This window comes from Peromyscus eremicus, chromosome 17 (assembly GCF_949786415.1).
Source record: "Peromyscus eremicus chromosome 17, PerEre_H2_v1, whole genome shotgun sequence".
In the NCBI taxonomy this organism is placed as follows: domain Eukaryota; kingdom Metazoa; phylum Chordata; class Mammalia; order Rodentia; family Cricetidae; genus Peromyscus; species Peromyscus eremicus.
Window position 1 is genome coordinate 58,688,994 of NC_081433.1, and position 25,269 is coordinate 58,714,262.

Below are 25,269 nucleotides of genomic sequence, written 5' to 3' on the forward strand. Positions count from 1 at the left end.
GCGTGAGCACTGTCCCCTCCCACCTGGACACTGCCCATAGTCTTCCTGGGAGGCAGAGGCTTCGGCCAGAAGGTTTTCTTCTTTAAAATTTTAATTTAGCTTATTTATTTACTTACTATTTCGAGTCAGGGTCTCATTGTGGCCCTGGCTGTCCTGGAACTCTCTATGTAGACCAGGCTGGTCTTGAACTCACAGAGATCCACCTGCCTCTGCCTCCCAGGTGCTGGGATTAAAGGTGTGCGCCACCACACCCAGCCTGATTTTTTAAAATTTATTTTTCTAATTTTCATTTTTTTCCAAGATGATTTTGGAATTTTTTTTAAAGATATATTTTTTATGTGTATAGTATTCTGCTTGTATACATGCCTGCACACCAGAAGAGGGCACCAGACCTTCTCTTAGATGGTTGTGACCCTCCAAATGGTAGCTGGGAATGGAACTCTGGACCTCTGGAAGAGCAGCCAATGCTCTTAAACCTCTGAACCATCTCTCCAACAGCTAATTTTCATTTTTAATTATGTGTGTTGGGTGAGGTATATACATGTGAGCAAAAGTTTTGTTTTTTTTTCTGTTTGTATTATGTTTGTTTTGAGACAGGTACCCATGTAGCTCAGGCTAGCCTTAAGCTTACTATGTAGCCCAGGAGGACCATAGACTCTTGATCCTCCTGCCTCTACCTCCCACGTGCTGGGATGACAGGCATGTACCACACCACACCGGGACCCCTTCCTGCCTCCCTCCCTCCCTTTCTTTCTGTGTTGCCAAAACTCGTCCCAACTTGTTCATCCCCCCGCCTCAGCTTTTGAGTACTATATGAAAGGCACTGACTAACGAAAAAAGAACCTTGTGTTAGCTGTATCTGCAAAGCCCCTGTTCCCTGGTCAGAGCTGCCAGAGGTCCAGCCTTGGTTTGTCTTGGGTCACAGGTCACCCCAGCTCATGTGACTCTCTAGCCACACTCATTCCTGTCCTCTCAGGGTCCCAGGCTGCACAGGCCAAAGATCCACGCAGCTTGCAGAGTCAGGGACTTTTTCTCGGCTCTCCAAAAGGAGAAGTTGGGTTGCTTTGAGGTTAGGGTGTCACTGGGTCCTATTGTCCCCTCAGACCTGGGTGCAGCCTCATAGTGCAGTGCTGGCCAGAAAACAGGAAGACTCCTGTGGAAGGCAGGGGCCTGTCTGTCAGTCAGTGTCCCTGCCTGCCCCTGCTACAGTTGCCATTTCAAAAGATGTGGGGACAGCAGGAGCTGGGGCACCCTCCAGTAGGCAAGGAGCAGGTCCCCCACACTGCCCACCTTCAGAAAGGAGATGATTGTGTGGGCTGTGGGCTGCCTTAGCTTACAAGGGCAATAAGCCTTCTGGGGGCTTTGTGAGCATTGTGGACTGTCACTCTTGGAGGGCACAGCAACCCCGACAACCTTGAGCTCAGCAGAGTAGTGTAGAACATTGGTCGTGGGGTTCATCCTAAAGCATGTCCAGGACGTTGGGCAGGCTCACTCCAGGGAAGCAGGGCAGAGACTGGCTGGTCCTGGTGTGTCCGATGCTGGCATTTGTGAGCCAGCACGGGCTCTGATTCTGAAAGCAGAAACGAAACATGGACCCACATTCAGGGGTTGTTTTCCCAGGGTCCCTGGCTTCACTGAGCCACAGGCCCTGCCACACCAGGAGAGGAGAGGGAGGGAGACAGAACACGGCTGTAATCACCACCGACACCGCACTGCAGAACAGGCAGGGAGGGTCCTGGAGCTGCGAGGGAGACAGAACACGGCTGTAATCACCACCGACACCGCACTGCAGAACAGGCAGGGAGGGTCCTGGAGCTGCGAGGGAGACAGAACACGGCTGTAATCACCACAGACACCGCACTGCAGAACAGGCAGTGAGGGTCCTGGAGCTGCGAGGGAGAGGAATTTGAGGCCAACCTGGACTGTGTTATGAGACCCTGTCTCTATCAGTCAACCAAGAGTGCAGCTCAGCAGCTGCTGGTCTGAGGGGAGCCTCTAAAATACCCTAGTTTGGAGCTTTGTCCCCCGGCGGCCATGTTGGGAGTTGGTGGTAGTTGGTGACGTCACTGGGGCTGTGCACTGAGTAGTGTAGGGGCCTTCGTCTTCGCTGGCCTCAGGCTTGGTGTGATGGCTTGTTGTTCCATGTGCTTGTGATGCAGGCAAGAGGGCCCTGGCCAGCGCTGAGCCCGCCTCAGCCCTCCAGCCGTGATCTGAACCTTTCCAGAGTCAGCCTGCCTCCGGTATTTTATCCCAGTGACGCAGTGGGCTGTAACAAGGCTTGTCCTCTTTGCTCTCTGTTGCTGTGATGAGCATTATGACCAATGCGCATAGGAAAGGGCTTGTTCCATCTTAAGATTACAGCTCGCCATTGAGGCAAGTCAGGCAGGAGCTTGAAACAGAAACCTCAGAGGAGTGCTACTCACTGGCTCCCCCAGGCTCACAGGCTGCTGTCTGCCTTTCTTTTCTTTCTGATACAGGTTCTCTCTACATAATCCTGGCTGTCCTGGAACTCGCTCTGTAGACTAGGCTGGCCTAGAACTCTAGAATGCTGGGATTATAGGCATGCACAACCACACCCAGCACTCAGCTGCCTTTCTTCTACAGCCCAGGTCCTCTTGCTCAGGGATGGTACCACCCACAGTGGACTGGGCCCTCCTCCATCAGTTAGCAGTTAAAAAAATGCTCCGGGCCTGGAGAGATGGCTTAGCGGTTAAGAGCACTGGCTGTTCTTGCAGAGGCCCAGGGTTCAGTTCCCAGCACCCACATGGTACTCACCACTGTCTGAACTCCAGTTCCAGGGGCCCCGACACCCTCATATATACATGCAGTCAAAATACCAATGTACATAAATTTAAAAAAAAAAAGGTTTAAAAACAGAAGAAAAGGAAATGCTCCACAGACAGTTCATAGGCCAGTCTGATGGAGGCAGTTGCTTGATTGGGGTCCCCTCTTCTTGGGTATGTCATTTTGACAGAATCAACTGTCATAATACCATCTGATACATGCACAGTGTTATACAAGCATTGCCTCTGTCTAGTCCCCCCTGCTCCCCACCCCCAACCCCCACAAAAGATACCCTGTCCATATCAATTGTCACTGCCCACTTCTCTTATATATACTTCCTGTTTCTGGCTTTGCCTGCTGTGGCTGGTTCATGTGAATTTCATTAGGTATCGGGTGACCATTGGTTTGGCTTCTGTCACTTAAAAGCATGTTTCCAAGATACATCTGTGTGTTGGTATGTGAGAGTTTTGTTCCTTTTTTGTGGCTGAGTAATACTCCACCCTGTAGTCAGACCCACTTTGTTCCTCTGCTTTCCAGCTATGTTCACATTTCATTCCTTAGCATGGCTGGCTACAATTAGCTTCCCCAGCTGGGAGAATCTCTGCCCTTCAGGGTCCCCTACAGGGCAGTGCTGCAGGATCCAGGGCTGTGGTCAGTGTTTGCCCACATGGAACAGCATCCCCTCTAGCAGCCTGCTGAGGGTGGCTTGAGGGCTGAAGCACCCAAGGATCCGTGGGCAGGAGCAGGAGAGGGGGCAAATGCACCTTGAGACGTGTCCATAGCCTACCAAGAGGCTGGCAGTCAAGGGCAGCTTGCCTTGGGAAGCAGTGGGTGGCAAGAAGCAGGCAGGACCATTGGCCCAGGCTTCCTGAGCAGAGGCATCAGACTTGACCCAGGAGCAGGACCAGTGACTGAGGAGGGGCTGATCTTGGTGGAGTAGACAGTGCTCTCCGATGGGTGCAGGAACTATTTGGGGGACTTTGGTCAACATTGATGGCTTATCCAAGGAGGAACAGAGTACTTGAGGCTCAAGAACACCTTAGAAGGTATCGGTTTCCAGGCCGGCAAGATGGCTCAGTGAGTAGAGGAGCTTGCAGCCAAGCTTCAGGACCTGAGTTCAGGTCCTGCATGGCGGAAGGGACGAACCACTCCTGAAAGATGTCCTCTTACCTTCACCTGTGTGTATGTTGGTACACAAACATACACAATCACAAAATAAATAAAAACATTTCAAAGTTTAAACAAATGCAGGGGTGTTGTGGGTAGCTGAGAGGAAGGAGGATCAGGATGTTGCTGGGGAGGCCTGATGTATTTGGGGCTGAGCAGGGGAGCTAGATTGTCTGGGAGGTGACAAGGTCATTGAGCATGTCAGGGTCACTGCAGACCCACTGTGGGGGCAGGATTGCTTTCTCAGGAGACCCTCACAACCCCACCTTGTACCTGTCTTGGCCCCAAAGATCTCAGTGTGAACATCAAGGTCACCAGCCATGGAGAAGGGAGACCGTAGGGTGTGTGTTTGTGGGGGGTGTCTTGCATAGAGGCAGGAAGGAACTATGTGACTTAAGCCCTGTGATCTGAGGCCCTTGAGGGATGGATGGAGGGACAACTAGCTAACATACGGACCCAGGGCAGGAAGCAGAACTGGGGTTTGTGTGGACCATATGGAGAGAAGCAGTCTGGGGGACCCCTGGGTTGCAAAGTGTCTTAGGAGGAGCCAGACAAGCAGGTCCCACATGCATCAGGGTGCAGAGAGCCCCACAGAGGTCACATTTCCTGTTCAAACCCAGTCCCCTTCCTGCTGTCCATGTTTGGGGTCCACGCTCCTGCCCACCAGTGTGTCCAGATGTCAGTCAGGCTCCTCTGGGAGCCACTGGGCTTAGAGCGGCTGGCAGGGGTGTCTAGGTGTCGTGGAGCCTCCAGCCTGAGTGCTTTCAGGGTGCTGTGTTTTGTGGTGCATCAAGCCACACATCTTCTGTACCTGTGTGTGGAGGTGACTGAGCCCTGCAGGTACATTACCATCTGCCTGCCACCAGAATGGTCTCTATTGCTGAGGAGGGGACCTGGGCATGGGATTTGGAGCTGGGTCTCCAGGCTGACTTGGAGAGAGGACTTGAAAATCAGTAAGAGGAATTCCTAGAAAAGGAGGGTTCATGCCTGACTGCCCTCAGCATCAGAGGGCTTCCTACAGCCCTTCCCGCCCTGCCTCCATCTGCTTACTGTCACCCCACAGGGGCTCATCTAGCCCAGGCTGGCCTTATGCTTGCAATAGAGTTGAGGATCCTCCTGATCCTCCTGTCTCCTTCCCGAGAGCCAGGATAACAGGTGTGCACCACAGGCCTGGTTTATGTGGCTTTGGGAATGGAAGGCCGTGTAAATGCTACGCAAGCACTGTGCCCACTGAGCTATAAGCACCCTACCAACTAAGCTACAAGCACTCTACCAACCAAGCCATATCCACAGCCCAGTGCAGGTTTTCTTACAGACAGTGGTCATTCATCCCCTCCTAAAGGGTTTTGATTTCTGGGCTTCAGTTTTTCATGGTTAACTGCAGTTTGAAAAGACTAAGTGGAAAAATCCAGAAATAAGCAGTTTCAGGTTTCACCATTGATTGCTTAGTGAGTGTGCAAGAAGATCTCGGCTGAATGTAGGGTTTGGCACCACCCATCCTTATGGGCGTCCACTGGGAGTCTGGGATGCTTGGCTTTAATTATCAACTTGACAAAGTCAGGAATCAGCTGTGGAGATGGTGTTGGTGAGGGATTGTCTGGTTCAGGTGGGAACTGTGTGTCTTGATTGTGCCATTGAGGTGAGAAGACACAGCACTCTGAGCGCATCCCTTAGGTTTGGGTCCTAGACTGTTTGAGTGAAGGAAGTAAGCTGGGCACCGAGGGCTGCGTTCTTATGTGGGTTTTGGGTTCTGAGCCCAGATCCTCATGTTTGCTAAGCCATCACTTTACTGCAGGGCTGACTACCCAGCCCCACTTCCTATGAATCTACGTCACCACACTCCTAGCTCTGTACAGGGTTTCCAGCAGCCTCCTGGAAACACTTACTCTTGCCTTCATCCTGCCTGCCAAGGACATGGGGGCCACCAGGCCCAAAGACTGAACAAGACCCAGGAGTCCCTTTCACTCTCCCGGCACCCCTTCCTTCCTTCCTGAACTGCCTTAACACCAACGGAACAGTGACATGAGCCTGTGGGCACCTGGGGTCATGGCCAGGATCTTTGGTGTCTGATGTGCCCCGGGAGCTCCGAGAGGTGCAGGTCACAGCCAGGGCTGATAAAGCAGGGATAGCAGCATCGAGGCAGTGACTTCCGCTTGGCCACAGCTGGGGAAGAGGTTTTCACTGGGCTATTGAGTTCCTGGCTCTGGTGCCCTCACCCAACACCTGAGGCAAACTAGCTGGCTGCCTGCACCACCCTACCTCAAGGACTTTGGGAGCTGCAGAGCCAGTGCATCTGCAGGAGGAGAGGAGACAGGCCAGCAGCTGGCCGTGCAGGAGGGGTGTGGGCTACGTGTCCTGGGACCATCCCTGGAAAGGTACTTGGGAGCTGCAGGTGCGGTCAGGGTGGCCCTAAGCAGCACTTGCCAGGGGACGGCTGTGCACTCTGGGTCTGCCTTGTGCCCTGCAGCCTTGCGGCTTTTCTCCTGCACAGCTCACGAGGAAAGGGCCTTTACTCACTTCAAAGCTATTTCAGACCTGGGGGAAGTTACATTTTTAGAATACCGCATCTAAGAGTAGAGTGAAATTATGGGGTATAGTTTAAGCACCCAAAACAAGTCTCCTTGAGCTGGGTACAGTAGGACACGCCTGTCATCCCAGCGCTTGAGAGTTTGAGGCAAGATTGGCACCATCCCCAAAACAGAGTATCAAGTGTCTCAGAAGAATGCACAGGGCCTGTGTGAGTACTGTGGGGGACCAGAGTGTGCTGTCCATGGGGTGAGTGACCCCTGTGGGTATCCACACCAGAGTGTATAGGTCATGTGCTACACAATCAGTATGGACAGATCACAAAGACCTCTATTCCCCACACTATACTCCCCCCTTCTCCACCACCAGAGCTCCTGGAGCCACTAGACTGCCCTCCCTGCCCCGAGTCCCACCACACACCCACCAGAACTCCTGGAGCCACTAGACTAGCATTGACGCCCAGATCTCCTGGAGTCTATGTGGCCAGGTAAAGAGAAGCAGGATGCAGTGCACAGACGTGCAGTCCAGCAGCTACTCGAGAAGCTGATGCAGGAGGATCATAAGGTCAAGGTCAGCTTCAGCTACATGGCCAGTTTGAGGCCAGCCTGGGCTATGTGAGATCATTTAAAAACATGAGGAATCAAGCTGGGCATGGTGCCACACGCCTTTAATTCCAGCACTAGGGAGGTAGAGGCTAATGAATCTCTGTGAGTTCTAGGCCAGCCTTATCTACAGAACAAGTTCCAGGACAACTAAAGCTGTTACACAGAGAAACCCTGTCTTGAAAAACCGAAGAGAGAGAGAGAGAGAGAGAGAGAGAGAGAGAGAGAGAGAGAGAGAGAGACAGACAGAGACAGAGAGAGACAGAGAGAGAGAGACTCAAACTTGTGGAGGGTGGGGAACAAGTTGTTAGTCAAAGGCAGCACATTTCCTTTATGAGGGTGGTGCATTAGTTCTGGGGTTCCAAGGTCCACTATAGTGATGACAGCTAAGCACTTGGTTGTCTGCTCAGCATTTGCAGGGAAGGGTGATCCATGTAGCAGATTCCAGGCTGGTAGGGCTTCGTAGTAAGAGCCTGTCTCTATAGAAACCAGGAGGCTCCAGCTGCCTCTGACTTCACAGGGAATCCCAGGGAGTAAGCCCCTCATACACAGCATCCCTCCCCACCTCCCCATGTTCACAGGGAATCCCAGGGAGTGAGCCCCTCATACACAGCATCCCTCCCCACCTCCTCATATTCACAGGGAATCCCAGGGAGTGAGCCCCTCATACACAGCATCCCTCCCCACCTCCTCATATTCACAGGGAATCCCAGGGAGTGAGCCCCTCATACACAGCATCCCTCCCCATATTCACAGGGAATCCCAGGGGGTGAGCCCCTCATACACAGCATCCCTCCCCATATTCACAGGGAATCCCAGGGAGTGAACCCCTCATACACAGCATCCCTCCCCACCTCCTCATATTCACAGGGAATCCCAGGGAGTGAGCCCCTCATACACAGCATCCCTCACCACCTCCTCATATTCACAGGGAATCCCAGGGGGTGAGCCCCTCATACACAGCATCCCTCCCCATATTCACAGGGAATCCCAGGGAGTGAGCCCCTCATACACAGCATCCCTCACCACCTCCTCATATTCACAGGGAATCCCAGGGGGTGAGCCCCTCATACACAGCATCCCTCACCACCTCCTCATATTCACAGGGAATCCCAGGGAGTGAGCCCCTCATACACAGCATCCCTCACCACCTCCCCATGTTCACAGGGAATCCCAGGGGGTGAGCCCCTCATACACAGCATCCCTCACCACCTCCATTTTGGTGCAGTGCTCCGCCCTCCACCTCTGTGCTAGCTGTCGCTGAAGCCTTTAAAAGCTGCTCAGTTCTGGCCCTTGTGACACCACCTGCATGCAGGTTCCATTGTCCCCAGGCTCCAGTGGCTTCAGGAGTTTCCCAGTCAGGTTCCCAGGGATCCTGTACCCACATGCCTTGAAGTTGACTTGTTAAACTGCCTCTCTCTGCTGCCCTCAGTTTCCCCGATTCCTGGGGTACAGCCAGCACTTGCTTCTTCGTGGCATTGGTTGGGAGCAAGGACCTGGGTGGGCAGATGACTGAGCTGGAGCACTGCAGTTGATGGCCAGTATTGGCAGCACCCTGAGATAACAGATGTCATTCAGGAGAGTGGTGCATGCCTGCCATCCCTGCCTCAACAAATGAAAATACTCTGGAGCTTGGTGCCCTCGGGCTGGGCTTCTACCCTCACTTAGCACCTCATTCACCTTTACCCAGCAAGATGGCTCATTGGGTAAAGGTGATTGCTGCCAAGCTTGAGGACCTAAGTTCAATCCCTGGGACCCACATAATGGAAAGAAAGAACTGACTCCAGCAACTTGTCCTCTGACCTGTAAGTACAATGCGCCCTCCCTTCCCCCAGATAAGTAAATTGAGAACTTAAATTACCACTACACATCCTATAGAGATACTCAAATAGGTCACAACAGCACAACTTTTTAGAAGAGAGAAAAAGAAAAAACACTTATAAAATATTTATTGTTGCTTTGGAGACAGAGTCTCCCTGTGTAGCCCTGGACGACTTAGAGCTCACTCTGTAGACCAGGCTGGCCTTAGACTCAGCTCTGTCTGCCTCTGCCTCCCAGGTGCTGGGGCTAAAGGTGTGTGCTGCTGTCTTCGTGGTTCTGCTGCTGGAATAAAACACCATGACCAAAGCCACTTCAGGAGGAAAGGGTTTATTCCACTTCCACATCACAGTCCATCATCAGAGGAAGTCAGGGCAGGAACCTGGAGGCAGGAGCTGATGCAGAGGCCATGGAGGGGTGCTGCTCACTGGCTTGCTCTTCGTGGCTTGCTCAGTCTACTTTATTATAGAATCCAGGACCACCAGCCCAGGATGGTGCAAGTGATCTGGGCTCTCCCACTTCAGTCATCGTCAAGGAAACACCCCACAGGCTCGCCTGTAGGCCAGTCTGATGCAGGCGTTTTTTCAGTCCAGGTTCCCTCTTCCCAGATGACTCGCCTGTGTCATGTTGATGTAAAACTCATCAGGACTCCTGTTTTGTTTAATGGTGTCACATTAAACAGATGTGGCTGTGAATCCATATCCCATGGCATCTGAGTCTAAACCCTTTAACTCCTAGATGAAGCTGCTTGTAGTGGTTTGCACCTGTTATCACGGTGCCTGAGGAAGCTGAGGTGGATCGGTTGAGCCCTCGAGCCCAGGAGTTTGGGGGCAAGCCTGGGCTACAGGGTTTAGACTATCAATGACTATACTTCCAGGTTTTCTTTATTTTATAATTTTGCTTGTTTTTGAGTGATGGTCTGGTGTAGCCAAGGCTGGCGTCTAATATAGCATGTAACTGAGGATGATCTGGAACTCCTGATCCTCCTGCCGTCACCTTCCAGGTGCTGAGATGACAGGTGTGTCCCACTGCAGGTTTATGTGGTTGTAGGCTAGAACCCAGGGCCTTCATATGCCAGGTGAGCCCTGAGACCCCATTCTATATCCAGGGCTAGAGACCACGGGCTCTCCAAGGTAACAGGAGGCCACTGATGTGGTTAAAGCCCAGCTCTAGAGACCGTGGGCTCTCCAAGGTAACAGGAGGGCACTGATGTGGTTAAAGCCCAGCTCTAGAGACCACGGGCTCTCCAAGGTAACAGGAGGCCACTGATGTGGTTGAATCATTGGTACAGCTAGTTGTGGCAGGAGATGGCTCAGCGGGTAAGTGACTGAAGACCTGTTCCCATCTCAGACACCCACATAAAAAGTTGTAGGGCTTTTTGTCACAGGGAGGAGAGCCAATCTTATGGCCCTGGGTTGGGAACAGGAGAGGCGCCAGCTGTAAGGACACCATGGAGACAGTGGGCAGGCACATTGTGATTATGGGGTTGGTATGTAGCCCAGTTAGTAAAATAGTTGGCAGCAAGCGTGAGGGCCTGGGTCCATCCCCAGCATCCTCATCAGGATCTGGGTTCCAGCCCAGGGATGCGGAGACAGGCCAGTCCCTGGGGTTCCTGGCCAGCCTAGTGACTTGGTAGCTCCAGGACAGTGAGAAAACCTGTCCCAAAAAACAAGGTGGACACAGCCTGAGGAATGACCCCTGTCTGTGCAGTCATTAAAAACGAAAAGACAAGAGACGTGAACATCAGAGTGGGCTGGAGACGTTGCTGTCCGTAAAGCGAGAACACCTGAGTCAGCGTCCTGATTCCTCAGGGACAGAGACACAGCAAGAGAAGCTGTGGCCTCTGCAGGGAGCATTAGACAGACCTGCAGAGCCTGAGCCAGGTGGTGCATCTGCTCCCTTCCCTGTAGTCTCAGGGGCCACTTGGTTGAGGAGAACCCAAATGTCCCTTCATGACATGGACAAGGTCTCAGGATTTGTTCAGTAACTCAGCAGGCTAGTATAGACCTGCTGTCCTGCTGCTCCTGCTGCTATGTGAGGCAAAAGGGGAGAAGGAGGGGCTGTGGGCTAGCCTGAGCTGCATAGCAAATTTAAGGCCAGCCTGGGCTACATGGTGAAATCCTATAAGAGTAATAATTTGTACCACTCCTCCTGACTGTGTGTGTATGTGTAGGTGTGGTCCTTCTTGTTTGAGACGACAGGGTCTCTGTTTTCTACTGCCTGCAGATTCTCCTTTCTCCACCTCCAGACAGTCACACTGTGTATCCAGTTTTATGGTAGTTCTGGGGATTCGAACTCAGCTCCTCACATTTGGGTGGCAAACACTTCCCACTCTGAGCTGTCTCCCCAGCCATACTTGGGATTTTGCTGTTGTTCTGTTCGTGGGTGGGAAGTGGTCCATGGTGGAGGGACTCCTCCTGGCCTCCAGAGTCCTTGCTGCACTTCTTTTCCCATTTCATCTGTGGCTGACACTTGGTGCCTCCTGTGGTCAGGGCACTGGGGAGGGGGCTTTGTGCCCCACAGAAACCCGGCCTAACCACATCCCTGATGCCTGTGGTTGTCACATGACAGTGGGGCCAGCAGCTTTCCAGAGCCTGTGCTGAGCCTCAAGGCCGGAAGAGACCAGCAGGGCCTCTGAGTAGAAATGGGTGTGAGGCCGGCCCGGAGAGCCTCCACTTCCTCCTTCACTGAGCAAGGAGCTGAGGGGTTGGGGTGACGCTCCACTTCCTGTCCCTGCATCTGCAGTTCACCTCCACTGCCCTGGCCTTGTCTGTCTTCAGTGGCTGGGTTCTCCCTGTTACTGCTGTGACCTGACCTCTGCCCTTCAGAGCAGCTGTCAAAAGCAAGGTGGAGCCAGGTCTGACAGTGCTCCCCTGTGACCCAACACTCGGGCTGAGGGGACAGCCAGGTCTGACAGTGCTCCCCTGTGACCCAACACTCGGGCTGAGGGGACAGCCAGGTCTGACAGCTCCCCTGTGACAGGTCTGACAGTGCTCCCCTGTGACCCAACACTCGGGCTGAGGGGACAGCCAGGTCTGACAGTGCTCCCCTGTGACCCCAACACTCGGGCTGAGGGGGCAGCCAGGTCTGACAGTGCTCCCCTGTGACAGGTCTGACAGTGCTCCCCTGTGACCCAACACTCGGGCTGAGGGGACAGCCAGGTCTGACAGCTCCCCTGTGACCCAACACTCGGGCTGAGGGGGCAGCCAGGTCTGACAGTGCTCCCCTGTGACCCCAACACTCGGGCTGAGGCAAGGCATCTTCTGAATTTAGGAGTTCAGCGTCAGGTTGGGCAGCACAGAGAGAAAGACCCATCCCAAAAAGGCCGCAGAGCACTTGCCTGGGCTGCGGAGTCCTGGGTTCTGCCCCAGCACCATGTAATTCTGGGTGGCCCTTACCTGTCACTGTAGCACTTAGGATGGATGCTAGGAGGTTCAAGGTCATCCACGCCCGCTCGGGACTTGAGGCCAGCCTGGACTACATGAGACCCTGTCTCAAAGACAAAGGACTAAAAAGAAGGCTAAGCCCTCCCACTTGTTGCACAAATCACCCAAATGCAGCTGCACCGAGTGCCTAGGAACTGTGGGCCTGTGGCCAGTTCACTCACAACACAAAAGACAGCGAGGAGAGACCCTGGAACTTTCTAAGCAGAAACCATAGCTGCTAGTCGGGGGACAGCGAGGGTTTCTGGTGGTACTGCTTCACCTGTCCCCAGCATGGCCCCTTCTTAGTGGAAGCCACCCCAGGCTCACCTGCACCTTCTAGGCAGAAGGCATCCCATGAGCACCTCCTCTGGGCTTCAAGGATCTGAGGTCAAAGAGGAGTGCATCTTGCCTGCAGGTGTGCCTTCAGCCTGGCCTGAGTCCCCTTTTTGTTGTAGGTTTGGTTGGTGAAACGGTCTTGGCTACATAGCTCAGGCTAGCCTGGAACTCACTGTCCTCCTGCCTCAGCCTCTCAAGTGCCAGAATGTGCCAGGCAGGTAGCACCACCCGCCATCGAAACCATGGAAATGCACTACTCAGCCTCTGGTGTCTGGTGGAACAGCTGCCACCTGCACCTGGTGGGCAGGCCACCAGTCAAGGCTTAAGAGGAAGAATTGGAGAGTACCAGAGGCTGGGGAACACAGCCTGAAGGAGAGAGTGTTGGGATGGGGCGAGACAAGAGTCAGAGTATGTGCCTTGAGTTTTTTTTCTTGAGACAGCGTCTCATGCGGCACAGGCTGGCCTTGAACTCACTAGAAAATGTGCTTTTAAAAATCTGGGTCTGGATGAGTATGGTGCACACACTTTTAATCCCAGCACTTGGGAGGAAGAGGCAGGTAGATCTCGAGTTCCAAGCCAGCTTGGACTACATAGTGAGATCCAAAAAATAAAGGGGCAAGGATGAACTGGAGAGATGGCTGGGCAGTCGGAGCACTAGCGGCCCTTGGAGAGGATCCAGGTTGATTCCCAGCAACCACTGGTTTGACCTCCATGGGTACTAAGCACATATGTGGTGCACAGACATTCAGGCAAATAGACAAACACATAAAATAAATCTAAAATTTTGTTGTTGATGTTTAAATCTGAGACTGGTGGCTTGTAACTGTAATCCTAGCAGAGCCAGCCAATCACAGATTTCAAGCCAGTGTGGGCTACACAGTGAGACTTCGACTCTTAGTAAAGCAGGTGCTATTGAGTGTGTGAGTGTGAGTGTGTGTGTGTGTGTGTGTGTGTGTGTGTGTGTGTGTGTGTGTGTTACAGCATGCATATAGAGGTCGGGGGACGGCTTTCCAGAGTCAGTTTTCATCGTTCACCGTGTTTGAGGCAGGTCTCTCTTGTTTCTGCCACAGGGTCCTGCCAACTTCTGGGCAGTTGTCCTGTGCCCATCAGCCTTGTGGGTTCTGTTGCTTTAGTGCCTTCTCCAGCCTCCACTGTGTACACTCACACCGTGGCTGCCGGGCCTTCTAGGTACTTGGCTGTTGTAATTTTCTTTGGACCTGGACCTAAAGTGGAATCAGTAGATCTAATCAGGATCTGTTTTTATCAGTGCATAAACTAATATTAGCAGCGCGTCTTTTATGTTAGAAAGGAGGAAAACCACGTTTCTGTGAAAGCTGAGCCCTTTCCCTGGCACCTTGTTTGGGCCTGTAGGTTCAGTAGCATTAGCAGGGCCTGTCCACCACTGGGTTGGCTCTTCCCTCCAGGCCACCCATAGCCCAGTGCCACCCCCTCCAGTCCCTGGGCCAGCCTTGTGCTCTGAGCCACACAGCATGCCTGTAGCTGGCATTTCCTCCTCTGTGTATCATAGCACCGACCGGATATTTTTAGCAGGGCTTTGAAAAGTCGCAGTGTACTCAGACACATACCAGACACGTGAGGTCACCAGGCACAGATAGAACCCTGGCCTGCAGGGTCATCTGTAATCATAGAACCAGAAAGCAACCTCCCCTGTACCCTGTGGCATTGCTGGCTGACTGTCCCCAGATCTGGGCCTGACTGTCATGTTTAGAGGTCTGCATGGAAAGTTGTCTGTAACGCTTTAAAAGTGAGCCCTGTGCCTCTTAGGGGTGTGGAAGAAGTTTTGGGAACTCATCTGTAGCAAGCAGCCCTAGGCTAAGGTGCCATATCGACTTCTCTGAGAAATAGGCTGTCCCAACTGCAGTCACCCCAGCCCCATAGGGGACAAGATTCCATGCACCTTTTCATGTGGGCTTATGTCGTTTTTTGTTTTTTGTTTTTTTGTTTTATTAAGGGTCTCTTTATAGCTCAGGCTTTCCTAGAATTCATGGCAATCCTCCTGCCTCTGTTTTCTAAGTCGGATCAGAGGCAGAGGCCGACTGGGAGTGACGTCACAGAATGGGAGGAAGAGGCTGCTCCCTCCCCTCGGTGTGCAATGCCCAGTCCCCAGGCTAAAGCTCGTGTCCCTCATGCTCCACATGAACCGTGAGTCCCTGGGACTTAACCAAACAAAACCACAGTTTCAGGGCTGAACTTTGGGGCAGATATCCCCAGGACTGCCATCAAGGCAGTTTTTCTCTATCCAGCCCTACCCCTTCCTGTTTCTGGATGATTGGTTCCAGGACACAGGCACACAGTAACAAATAAATAAATGAATTACAATATAATCTCAATAGAAAAAAAGAGTTGGGCAGTGGTGGACACACCTTTAATCCCAGCACTTGGGAGACAGAGGCAGGCCCATCTCTGAGTTTGAGGTGAGTTCCAGGACAGCCAGGGTTACACAGAGAACCTGTCTCAAACACAGAAGGAACAAACAGCAGGCCAGCATGTGCCTCCTTTGTAGGCACACCCTCCCTTCTTCCATAGATACTAAGTGGTCTCCTAAGGTAGACTGTTGTCCAGGCAGGGGCTGCAGATCTAGGCTCCAGGCCAGAATAGTGCTGTGTCCAAGCCTCCCTCTGTATTGTTAGGGATGGTGGGACCTGCAGGGACCCTGGACCATCTGGATGTCTGCACTCTGTAACGGGGCAGTTTGATGACTCCTAGTGGCATTTTTTGGGTCCTGGGTGTTAGTGGCATCTTAGTATGTGCATGTCAGTGACAGAGATTCACACTGTTATGTGACTTCTTGGGAAGGTGTGAACAAAAATCTACTCACCACATATAGGACACAGATGACAGACCAAAGAAATGAGTCCACCCAAGTCCAGCTGCATAATCGCACGTTTCCTGTCCAAGTTGGACTGCCTGATTCCCAAATAACTGACTCAGAGGCTGAATATGAATTTAAATGCTTTTTAAAAATTATTATTTAATTTATAATAATATAATTTATTTATATTTATTGTCTAATTTATAAATTATATATAAAGCCAATAGCTGAGGCTTGTTACTAGCTAACTCTTACACTTAACCCATTTTTTTTTTTTTTTTTTTTTTTTTTTTTGGTTTTTCAAGACAGGGTTTCTCTGTGTAGCTTTGCGCCTTTCCCGGATCTCGCTCTGTAGACCAGGCTGGCCTCAGACTCACAGAGATCCGCCTGGCTCTGCCTCCCAAGTGCTGCGATTAAAGGCGTGGGCCACCACCGCCCGGCAAATTAACCCATTTCTATTAATCTATGTATTGCCATGTGGCTCGCGGCTTTACCTGTTGTCTAAAGACATGCTTCCTGGGCAGCTAGCTGATGATGACTCCGCCCTCCGTCTTCCCAGCATTCTCAATTTGGCTTTTGCACCTAACTTCCTGCCCAGCTACTGGCCTGTCAGCTTTTTAATTAGCCAATGAGAGAAATTCATACTCATAGTGTAGAAAAGGATTGTTCCACAGCACAGCTGGGTAAGCCAGGGGTTTATTGGTGTTCCTTACAGGAGCACGCATAGCTCAGGCAGCTGCGTCACTGAAAATCCACTGTGGGCAACAACTGCAGCCCTGCGGCTCCCTCCACAACAGCAGCGCACAGGCAGCTCCACTGAAGAGTCCCCCCAGCAGTTGTCCCTGCCTTCCTGACTCTAGCCTTCTCCCTGCAGGGCGGAAACAGGCAGCCCACATCCCAAGGGAGAGTGAGTGCTTGCTTGTCCTCCATGCATGAGGCCCTGGGTTCCACCCAGCAATGCAAACAGGCATACATGGATGGATGGATGGATGGTGGGTGGAACTCCAGTCCCTGTGTCCTCATGGAGGCTGAGGAGCATGAGTTCTGTGGGACCTCAGCAGCACTCCTGAGCCCTGAGCCTGCAGCAGGAATGACAGGCTGGTTCCACACAGCCCATTCTAAGCCGACCCTCACTTAGCTGTTCAGAATGTGGTGGATCACTGTCATCAGGTATTGAGGCTGTGTCTGTCTAGACATTAGAGGCTCCAGACATTGTGACTTGTGAGGTTGAGTCCTATGAGGTGCTACCTATGTGGGCCCTTCCCAGCATGGGTCCTCACTGCTTTCTTGCTTGGCCCAGGGCTTATTGATTTGAGATGGTCTCACTGTGTAGTCCTGGCTGGTCTGGAGCTGTCTATGTAGACCAGGCTAGTAGTGAACTTGTGAAAATCTCCCTGTGTCTTGCTCCTGAGTGCTGGGATTAAAGGTATGGGCCACTAAGGCCTGGGCCCTGACTAGGGTTTTACTACATGCTCGGGAATTTCTGGTTGTTTACTCTTTCTGTGGACCTAAGGAGCTTGACCCTTTGTGGGCCTACATGTAGCCACCAAGACCAGCTCAACTGTTCTGTTGAAGTGTCACAGCTCTAGAAGAACACCTGGTCCTCCATCAACAAAGAAGAACACCTGGTCCTCCATCAACACAGAAGAACACTTAGCCCTCTATCACAGAACAACACCTGGTCCTCCATCACAGAACAGCACCTGGCCCTCCACCATCACAGAACAACACCTGGCCCTCTATCACAGAACAACACCTGGTCCTCCATCACAGAACAACACCTGGTCCTCCATCACAGAACAACACCTGGTCCTCCACCATCACAGAACAACACCTGGCCCTCTATCACAGAACAACACCTGGTCCTCCATCACAGAACAACACCTGGTCCTCTATCACAGAACAACACCTGGTCCTCCATCACAGAACAGCACCTGGCCCTCCACCATCACAGAACAACACCTGGCCCTCTATCACAGAACAACACCTGGTCCTCCATCACAGAACAACACCTGGTCCTCCATCACAGAACAGCACCTGGCCCTCCTCCATCACAGAACAACACCTGGTCCTCCACCATCACAGAACAACACCTGGTCCTCCTCCATCACAGAACAACACCTGGCCCTCCATCACAGAACAACACCTGATCCTCCATCACAGAACAACACCTGGCCCTCCATCACAGAACAACACCTGGCCCTCCATCACAGAACAACACCTGGTCCTCCATCACAGAACAACACCTGGTCCTCCATCACAGAACAACACCTGGTCCTCCTCCATCACAGAACAACACCTGGTCCTCCTCCATCACAGAACAACACCTGGTCCTTCATCACAGAACAACACCTGGTCCTCCATCACAGAACAACACCTGGTCCTCCATCACAGAACAACACCTGGCCCTCCATCACAGAACAACACCTGGTCCTCCATCACAGACCAACACCTGGCCCTCCATCACAGAACAACACCTGGTCCTCCTCCATCACAGAACAACACCTGGCCCTCCATCACAGAACAACACCTGGTCCTCCTCCATCACAGAACAACACCTGGTCCTCCTCCATCACAGAACAACACCTGGTCCTCCTCCATCACAGAACAACACCTGGTCCTCCATCACAGAACAACACCTGGTCCTCCATCACAGAACAACACCTGGCCCTCCATCACAGAACAACACCTGGCCCTCCATCACAGAACAACACCTGGCCCTCCATCACAGACCAACAACTGGTCCTCCTCCATCTCAGAACAACACCTGGTCCTCCTCCATCACAGAACAACACCTGGTCCTCCATCACAGACCAACACCTGGCCCTCCATCACAGAACAACACCTGGTCCTCCATCACAGAACAACACCTGGTCCTCCATCACAGAACCCCTGGTCCTCCATCACAGAACAACACCTGGCCCTCCTCCATCACAGAACAACACCTGGTCCTCCATCACAGAACAACACCTGGTCCTCCTCCATCACAGAACAACACCTGGCCCTCCTCCATCACAGACCAACACCTGGCCCTCCATCACAGAACAACACCTGGTCCTCCATCACAGAACAACACCTGGTCCTCCATCACAGAACAACACCTGGTCCTCCTCCATCACAGAACAACACCTGGTCCTCCATCACAGAACAACACCTGGTCCTCCACCATCACAGAACAACACCTGGCTCTCCATCACAGACCAACACCTGGCCCTCCATCACAGAACAACACCTGGCCCTCCATCACAGAACAACACCTGGTCCTCCTCCATCACAGAACAACACCTGATCCTCCATCACAGAACAACACCTGGCCCTCCATCACAGAACAACACCTGATCCTCTATCACAGAACAACACCTGGTCCTCCATCACAGACCAACACCTGGCCCTCCTCCATCACAGACCAACACCTGGCCCTCCTCCATCACAGAACAACACCTGGTCCTCCTCCATCACAGAACAACACCTGGCCCTCCTCCATCACAGACCAACACCTGGCCCTCCATCACAGAACAACACCTGGTCCTCCATCACAGAACAACACCTGGTCCTCCATCACAGAACAACACCTGGTCCTCCATCACAGAACAACACCTGGTCCTCCATCACAGAACAACACCCGGCCCTCTACCATCCCGGCCTTTTTTGTGGAATTTCCCTTTGGGCTGTCACACCGAGGCCACCTGTTGCTGGTTGTCTTAGTCCTCTGTCACTGTAATCGAGTGCTATAGATGGCTTCATTTCTTTATTTGTTTGTTTGTTGGTTGGTTGATTGGTCTTTCTGCATAGCCCTAGCTGTCCCAGAACTTTCTGTAGACCATGCTAGCTTCAAACTCAGAGATCACCTGCCTCTGCCTCCCGAGTGCTGGGGTTAAATGTATGAGTCACCATGCCCAGCTAAGATTGCATAATTTTTAAAGAAGAATACTTACAAGCTGGGCATGGGGGTGCAGGTGTATCAATCTATCACTTGGGAGGCTGAGGCAGGAGGATGGTTGCTAGCTCTAGGCCACAAAGTGAGAGCCTGTCTCAAAACATAAACAAAACAGGCTCTGAAGAGATGGCAGAGAGGGTAAAAGCACTTGATGTGCAAGTGTGGAGACCTGAGATTGAATCCCCAGCACCCGTGTGAAAAGCTGGGTGTGGCTTCGCACTCTGTAACCCCAGCATGCTTCAGCATTAGGCAGACTGAGCACATGGGGACACGCTTCAGCCACACACCTGAGACTTGCTTTTTACATTTCTGTTGTTGTTGAGCTGGAGAGATGGCTCAGCAGTTAAGAGCACTGGCTGTTTTTGGGTTCAATTCCCAGCACCCACACGGCGACTCATCCTTCTCTAACTCAAGTTTCAGGGGGTCTAATGCCCTCTTCTGGCTTCCATAGGCACCAGGCACACACAAGGTGCACAGTACAAGCAAAATACCCAACCCCCATGCACACACAATAGTAACAAGCCCTTAAATTTAAAATGTGATTATGATTACATTTAGGTGTGTGTGTGTCTGTGTGCACATATGCACACGTGCATGTGTGGAGATCAGAGGACAGTTTGCAAGATTCGGTTCTCTCCTTCCACCATATGCGTCCCAGGGATCAAACTCACGTTGTCAGACTTGACAGCAAGCATCCTTACCCACTGAGCCATCTCTCCTGCCCTGTGCCTTGCTTCTTACCTGAGCCTCTGAATGAGTAGCTCAAGGCTGGCTCTGGGGACAAGAATGCTGTATACACAGGTTCTGGGGCCAGGGTGGAGGCTGTGGAGATTCCAGGATGGGGTCTCAAGTGCTGCCTTTGCTCCCTGCAGGCTTTCGGGAATGCCAAGACAGCCCACAACAACAACTCTAGCCGCTTCGGGAAGTTCATCCAAGTCAACTACCTGGAGAGCGGCATCGTGCGGGGGTAAGTTGCTCTGTCTGTGTGCTCCTCAAGCTAAGGCTGGAACCCAGGACCCCCTGTGAGCTTAGCCAGTGCTCTGCCCCTGGAGTGCACCCCATCTGCGAATGTGGTGTTGAAGGTTTCAGGTCTGTGCAGTGAGGATCTTCTTTGGCCCTTGAGTCAGAACCAGCCAGACTGGAGAGCCTGCTTGCTGGCCTTTGTAAGGTGTCGGGGTATCACAGGCACCCCAGCGTCAGTCAGATGTAAGGCTGTTATCCAGAAACAGACAGTGCTGAGCAGCAACATGATGCAATGGTCCAGGGAAGTACCAAAGGGTATGCAGTGGCTGGACAGAGGCGGTGGGAGAGATTTATGGGTCAAGGGATAGATGTGTGGGTGGCTGGATTTATGCATATATTTTGTGTATAGGCAAATGACACCTTGGATACTTGAGTGGATTCCTGGGTGGGTGGATAGATTGAGGGGCTTGTGGGAGGGTTGGTATATGGATGGGTAGATGGGTAGGTTGTAGATTTATGGGCAGATTGATAGATTTTGTGTGAGGGAGGTGTATTGATTTATGAGTGGGCAGGTATACTGAAGACTCTCAAGTGAATCGATGGGTAGACTTAGGCTGGAGGATCATCAGTGAGTGGGCAGATTCAAGGGTATGTGGGTGGGTGGATGTGTGCACAGGTGGAATCCATGGGTGGGTAGATAGATTTGTGGGTAGGTATGTTGGTGGATGGGTTGGCTCATGGATGGGTTAATGGATTTGGGGGTGTAGGAGATAGGTGGCTGAATAGAGTGACAGGTTGGGTTGTGAGTAGGTGGTTGGGAGGATATGTAGCTCAGGGCTGGGTAGACCTATTAGTAGACAGAAGGTTCATGGGCCAGTGGGTGCATAAACAGACAGACCTATGGGCCAGTGGTTACAGGGGAGGGCTGAGCAGCAGCAGATCATTGGCAGGTAGATATAAGGATGTGAGGCAGGGGGAGGTGGCATTCCGGTAGGTCTGCAGCCTGGTCACTTACAGGCATGTGCCACGTGGCAGCAGATGCCCCGTGAAGCTCTGCAGCATAGTGAGGTTTGCCACAGTCCCAGGATTCAGACCCTTCTGGCTGTCAAGGCTGTGGACAGTTGTCACTGATAGTTCACACTGGGTGTGGAAGGGAGAGTCTGAGCCTCTGGCATCCTTCCCTCCCCACACGGGCAGGCTCTGCTGGGTGCAGGTTGAGAGGCCCTTGGTGAAGGTCAGGTCGACTCTGGACCCTTGTGTCTGCACATTCTCTGCTTGGCCTCAGCTTCACCATACCTGCCTGGGGTCCAGCTGCCACACAATCTCACATCTGGATCGTGGGCTAAGTAAATCTCTCCAGTTAGAGTCTAATGACTCCTGTGGGCTTTCGGGTCATTATTAGGGTAAATCTGGGCTGCTGGAAGCCAACACCGCAGTACAGTGGCAGGTGATCTGACAACCAGGGTGGCTGCTGAGTAGCTAACAGGAGGGTAGCATATACAGGAGGAGTCAGGACCCTGGAGGGGCAGTGAGGGTGGCACCCAGCTGTTAAAATGCCACAGAATGTCAGACTTACAAATCATTTACTTTGGAATTTTCTGTTTCTTATTTTCTAACCTTGAGTAACTAAAAACCACTAAAACAGGACATGAAAACAGATAAGTAGGTACTTGGTTAGGTCACATGCACAGGTCTGTCAGGTACGCTGACTGGCCTAGTACACCAGCCAAGCTGCCCCCTACCTAGTGGGTGCAGCTTGCCCCTCTCTGCCTCGGGCTCCCAGCAAGTTTAGGCTAGGTCAGCTTTTCTGTTGGGGGCTCCGAAGTGCTCAGCAAGCTGCCCTGCTGCTGACTCTCACACCCCACACCCCTGCCCTACTGCTGATCCTCACCCCACACCCCTGCCCTGCTGCTGGCCCTCACCCCACACCCCTGCCCTACTGCTGATCCTCATCCCACACCCCTGCCCTGCTGCTGACCCTCACCCCATACCCTATCCTGCTGCTGACCCTCACCCAACACCCCTGCCCTGCTGCTGACCCTCACCCCACATCCCTGCCCTTATGCTGATCCTAACCCCACACCCCTGCCCTACTGCTGATCCTCACCCCACACCCCTGCCCTGCTGCTGACCCTCACCCCACACCCCTGCTCTGCTGCTGATCCTCACCCCACACCCCTGCCCTGCTGCTGACCCTCACCCCACACCCCTGCCCTGCTGCTGATCCTCACCCCACACCCCTGCCCTGCTGCTGACCCTCACCCCACACCCCTGCCCTGCTGCTGACCCTCACCCCATACCCTATCCTGCTGCTGACCCTCACCCAACACCCCTGCCCTGTGCTGACCCTCACCCCACACCCCTGCCCTGCTGCTGACCCTCACCCCACATCCCTGCCCTGCTGCTGATCCTCACCCCACACCCCTCCCCTCCCAAGTGCTAGTCTTGGATTTAAGAAAGGAATTCCGGGTTGGCCAGTGTCCTCGTTCTGGCCTAGCCTCCTGGCCTAGGGGCTGCCACAGTCTCATGCCACATCGGCTACCACCCAGGGCTACCTTTGCCTGTTGTGTCTGGTCATATTTCTGTCACTGTTTATTCACAAAACCAAGGGTCAGGGCTAGTCTGAGCCCAAGTTCCCCATTCCTGAGGCTTCCGTTTCCTGTGAGTGCAGATCAGCTCAGAGGAAGCCTCTGTTCTCACAGGAACTCCTTGCTGGCCTCAGACCTTTAAAACCGAAAGTTAGGGCTGGCTGTGGTGGCGCACACCTTTAATCCTAGCACTCAGGAGGCAGAGGCAGGCTGATCTCTGAGTTCGAGGACAGCCAGGGCTACACAGAGAAACCCTGCCTTGAAAACAAACAAATAAACAAAAACAAAAACAAACCCCAAATCAGGGACTAGCTCCTCTTGCAGAAGACCCAAGTTAAATTCTCAGTACCCAAGTAGGGCTCACAACTTACTGTAACTCCAGTCCCAGGGGATCTGATGCCCTCTTTTAGCCTCCATGGTGTCCCCCCCCACACACACACAGGCAAAACACTGATATACATAAAATTTAAATTCAGTGCCAAAAGGGAGTACATCTCAGGGTCAGGTAAAAACCTGGCACAAGGCAATCTCCAAGGAATCTCCAAGGATGACCCCAGCTAGAATTCTAGTCATCTCCTGTGACCAGATTGGTACCTAGCCAATTTGTCATCGGAAAGGCTTCATCCAGCAACTGATGGAAACAGATGCAGCTAAACATTAGGTGGAATTCAGGGAATCCTGCAGAAGAGGGGGAGAAATGATCGTGTGTGTGTGTGTGTGTGTGTGTGTGTGTGTGTGTGTGTGTGTGTGTGTTGCCCACAAAGGCCAGAAGAGGGTGTTGGACCTCCAGAAACTGGACTTAACAGACGGTGTGAGCTGCCTTGTGGTGCTGGGAATGGAGCCAGGTCCTTCTGGAAAAGCAGAGCTGAGCCATCTCTCCAGCCCCTTCTCCAGGCAGCATCTTAGCCCTGCACTCTGAGTCTCCGGCAGGCCTACAGACTTAATGGCACTGTCCTACAGAGGGCAGTGCTCCATGAGTTCAAAGCTAGCCTGATCTACATAGTAAGTCCAAGGGCAGCCAGGACCGCACAGTGAAACCCTGTCTCATAACAACAGAAAATAAATTAAATTAAAAGGCAGGCTCAGATGGAAAGGTCCACAAACCCTCACAGGTTGGGCCCTGCCAGTCCCAGTGGATGTGGGGGGAGCTGGCCAGGCCCTTTCCTTCCCGTAGGGTCTTGTAGGGGCCTCAGTTCCTGTCTGTCACTGGGACCTACACCTCCTTCTCTGTGTGTGGGAGGGTTGCCTGAGATAATGCCTGGAATACCACAGGTCCCCTGGAAATGTGTACTGCCATTCCTATAGCCCAAGCATCCAGAATCCAAAACTTAAATCCAAAATGTTCCGGGTTCTCTGAGTCAGCAAGCACTGTGGCTGGAAGATGCCACACCTCTGCTTCCAGGGATATGCCCACAATAAAAATACTGGATAAAGGACCTGATAAGTCCTGGGGAGACGGCTAAGGGGCTAAAATACTGTGTGGTGTGAGCACTAGAGTTGGAATTCCCAGAACCCTCATGAGAGCTGGGTGGGCGGGTGTGGCAGCCGCCTGTCACCCAGCGCTCAGGAAGCAGAGAGGAGGGATCCCGGAGCAAGCCAGCCAACTAGACTGGCCAGATGGGTGAGCTCACTGCTCAGCAAGGGACCCTGCGAGACTCAGGCTGTGTGCGTGTGTAGAGGGTCTGGATGTGATACACACAACTGTGTGTATATACTGGACTTTGTCCCCACAACGCCTTATCTCACACATGCAGATACTGCAGTCATTGGCTCAGCAGTGAAGAGCAGCAGCTGCTCCTTCAGCGTGCCTGAGACTATTGGTTCTTAGCACCCACATGACAGTGCACAAACATACGTATAGATACACACACATAGTATTCAAAATAAAAATGAAATATTAAAATAAATACTTGGGCTGGGCAATGGTGGCGCACACCTTTAATCCCAGCACTCAGGAGGCAGAGGCAGGAGGATCTCTGTGAGTTCGAGGCTAGCCTGGTCTACAGAGTGAGTTCCAGGACAGTCCGAGCTGTTACACAGAGAAACCCTTTTCTCAAAAAACCGCCAATAAATAAATAAATGAACTAATGAATGAATGAATGAATAAATGCTTGGGGAAAATCCGACATCGTTGTGGTCCCTGGTGTCTGGAGATGAAGGGGATTTGAGTTTGGGCTGCAAGGGTGCTGCAGTTTCCTGTTGCTCCTAGCGCCTCACGGGTGACCCAAACGGAACTGGGAAGAAACAGTAACTCCAGAAAGCCAGATTGTGTGGATACAGCCAGGGACCT

General features: G+C 52.5%; 1 protein-coding gene across 2 annotated transcripts in view; it reads left to right on the forward strand.

Moving 5' to 3' along the window:
- Positions 1-25,269, forward strand: part of Myo9b (myosin IXB) — a 93,555-nt gene that overhangs the window by 25,469 nt on the left and 42,817 nt on the right. For both annotated transcript variants that reach the window (XR_009374983.1, XM_059244970.1), the window contains exon 3: positions 20,301-20,395. Coding sequence is in view for 1 of the 2 variants with exons in the window: in XM_059244970.1 (XP_059100953.1) it covers positions 20,301-20,395 (95 nt within the window). In the remaining variant the exon portion in view is untranslated. The remainder of the gene's footprint in view (positions 1-20,300; positions 20,396-25,269) is intronic.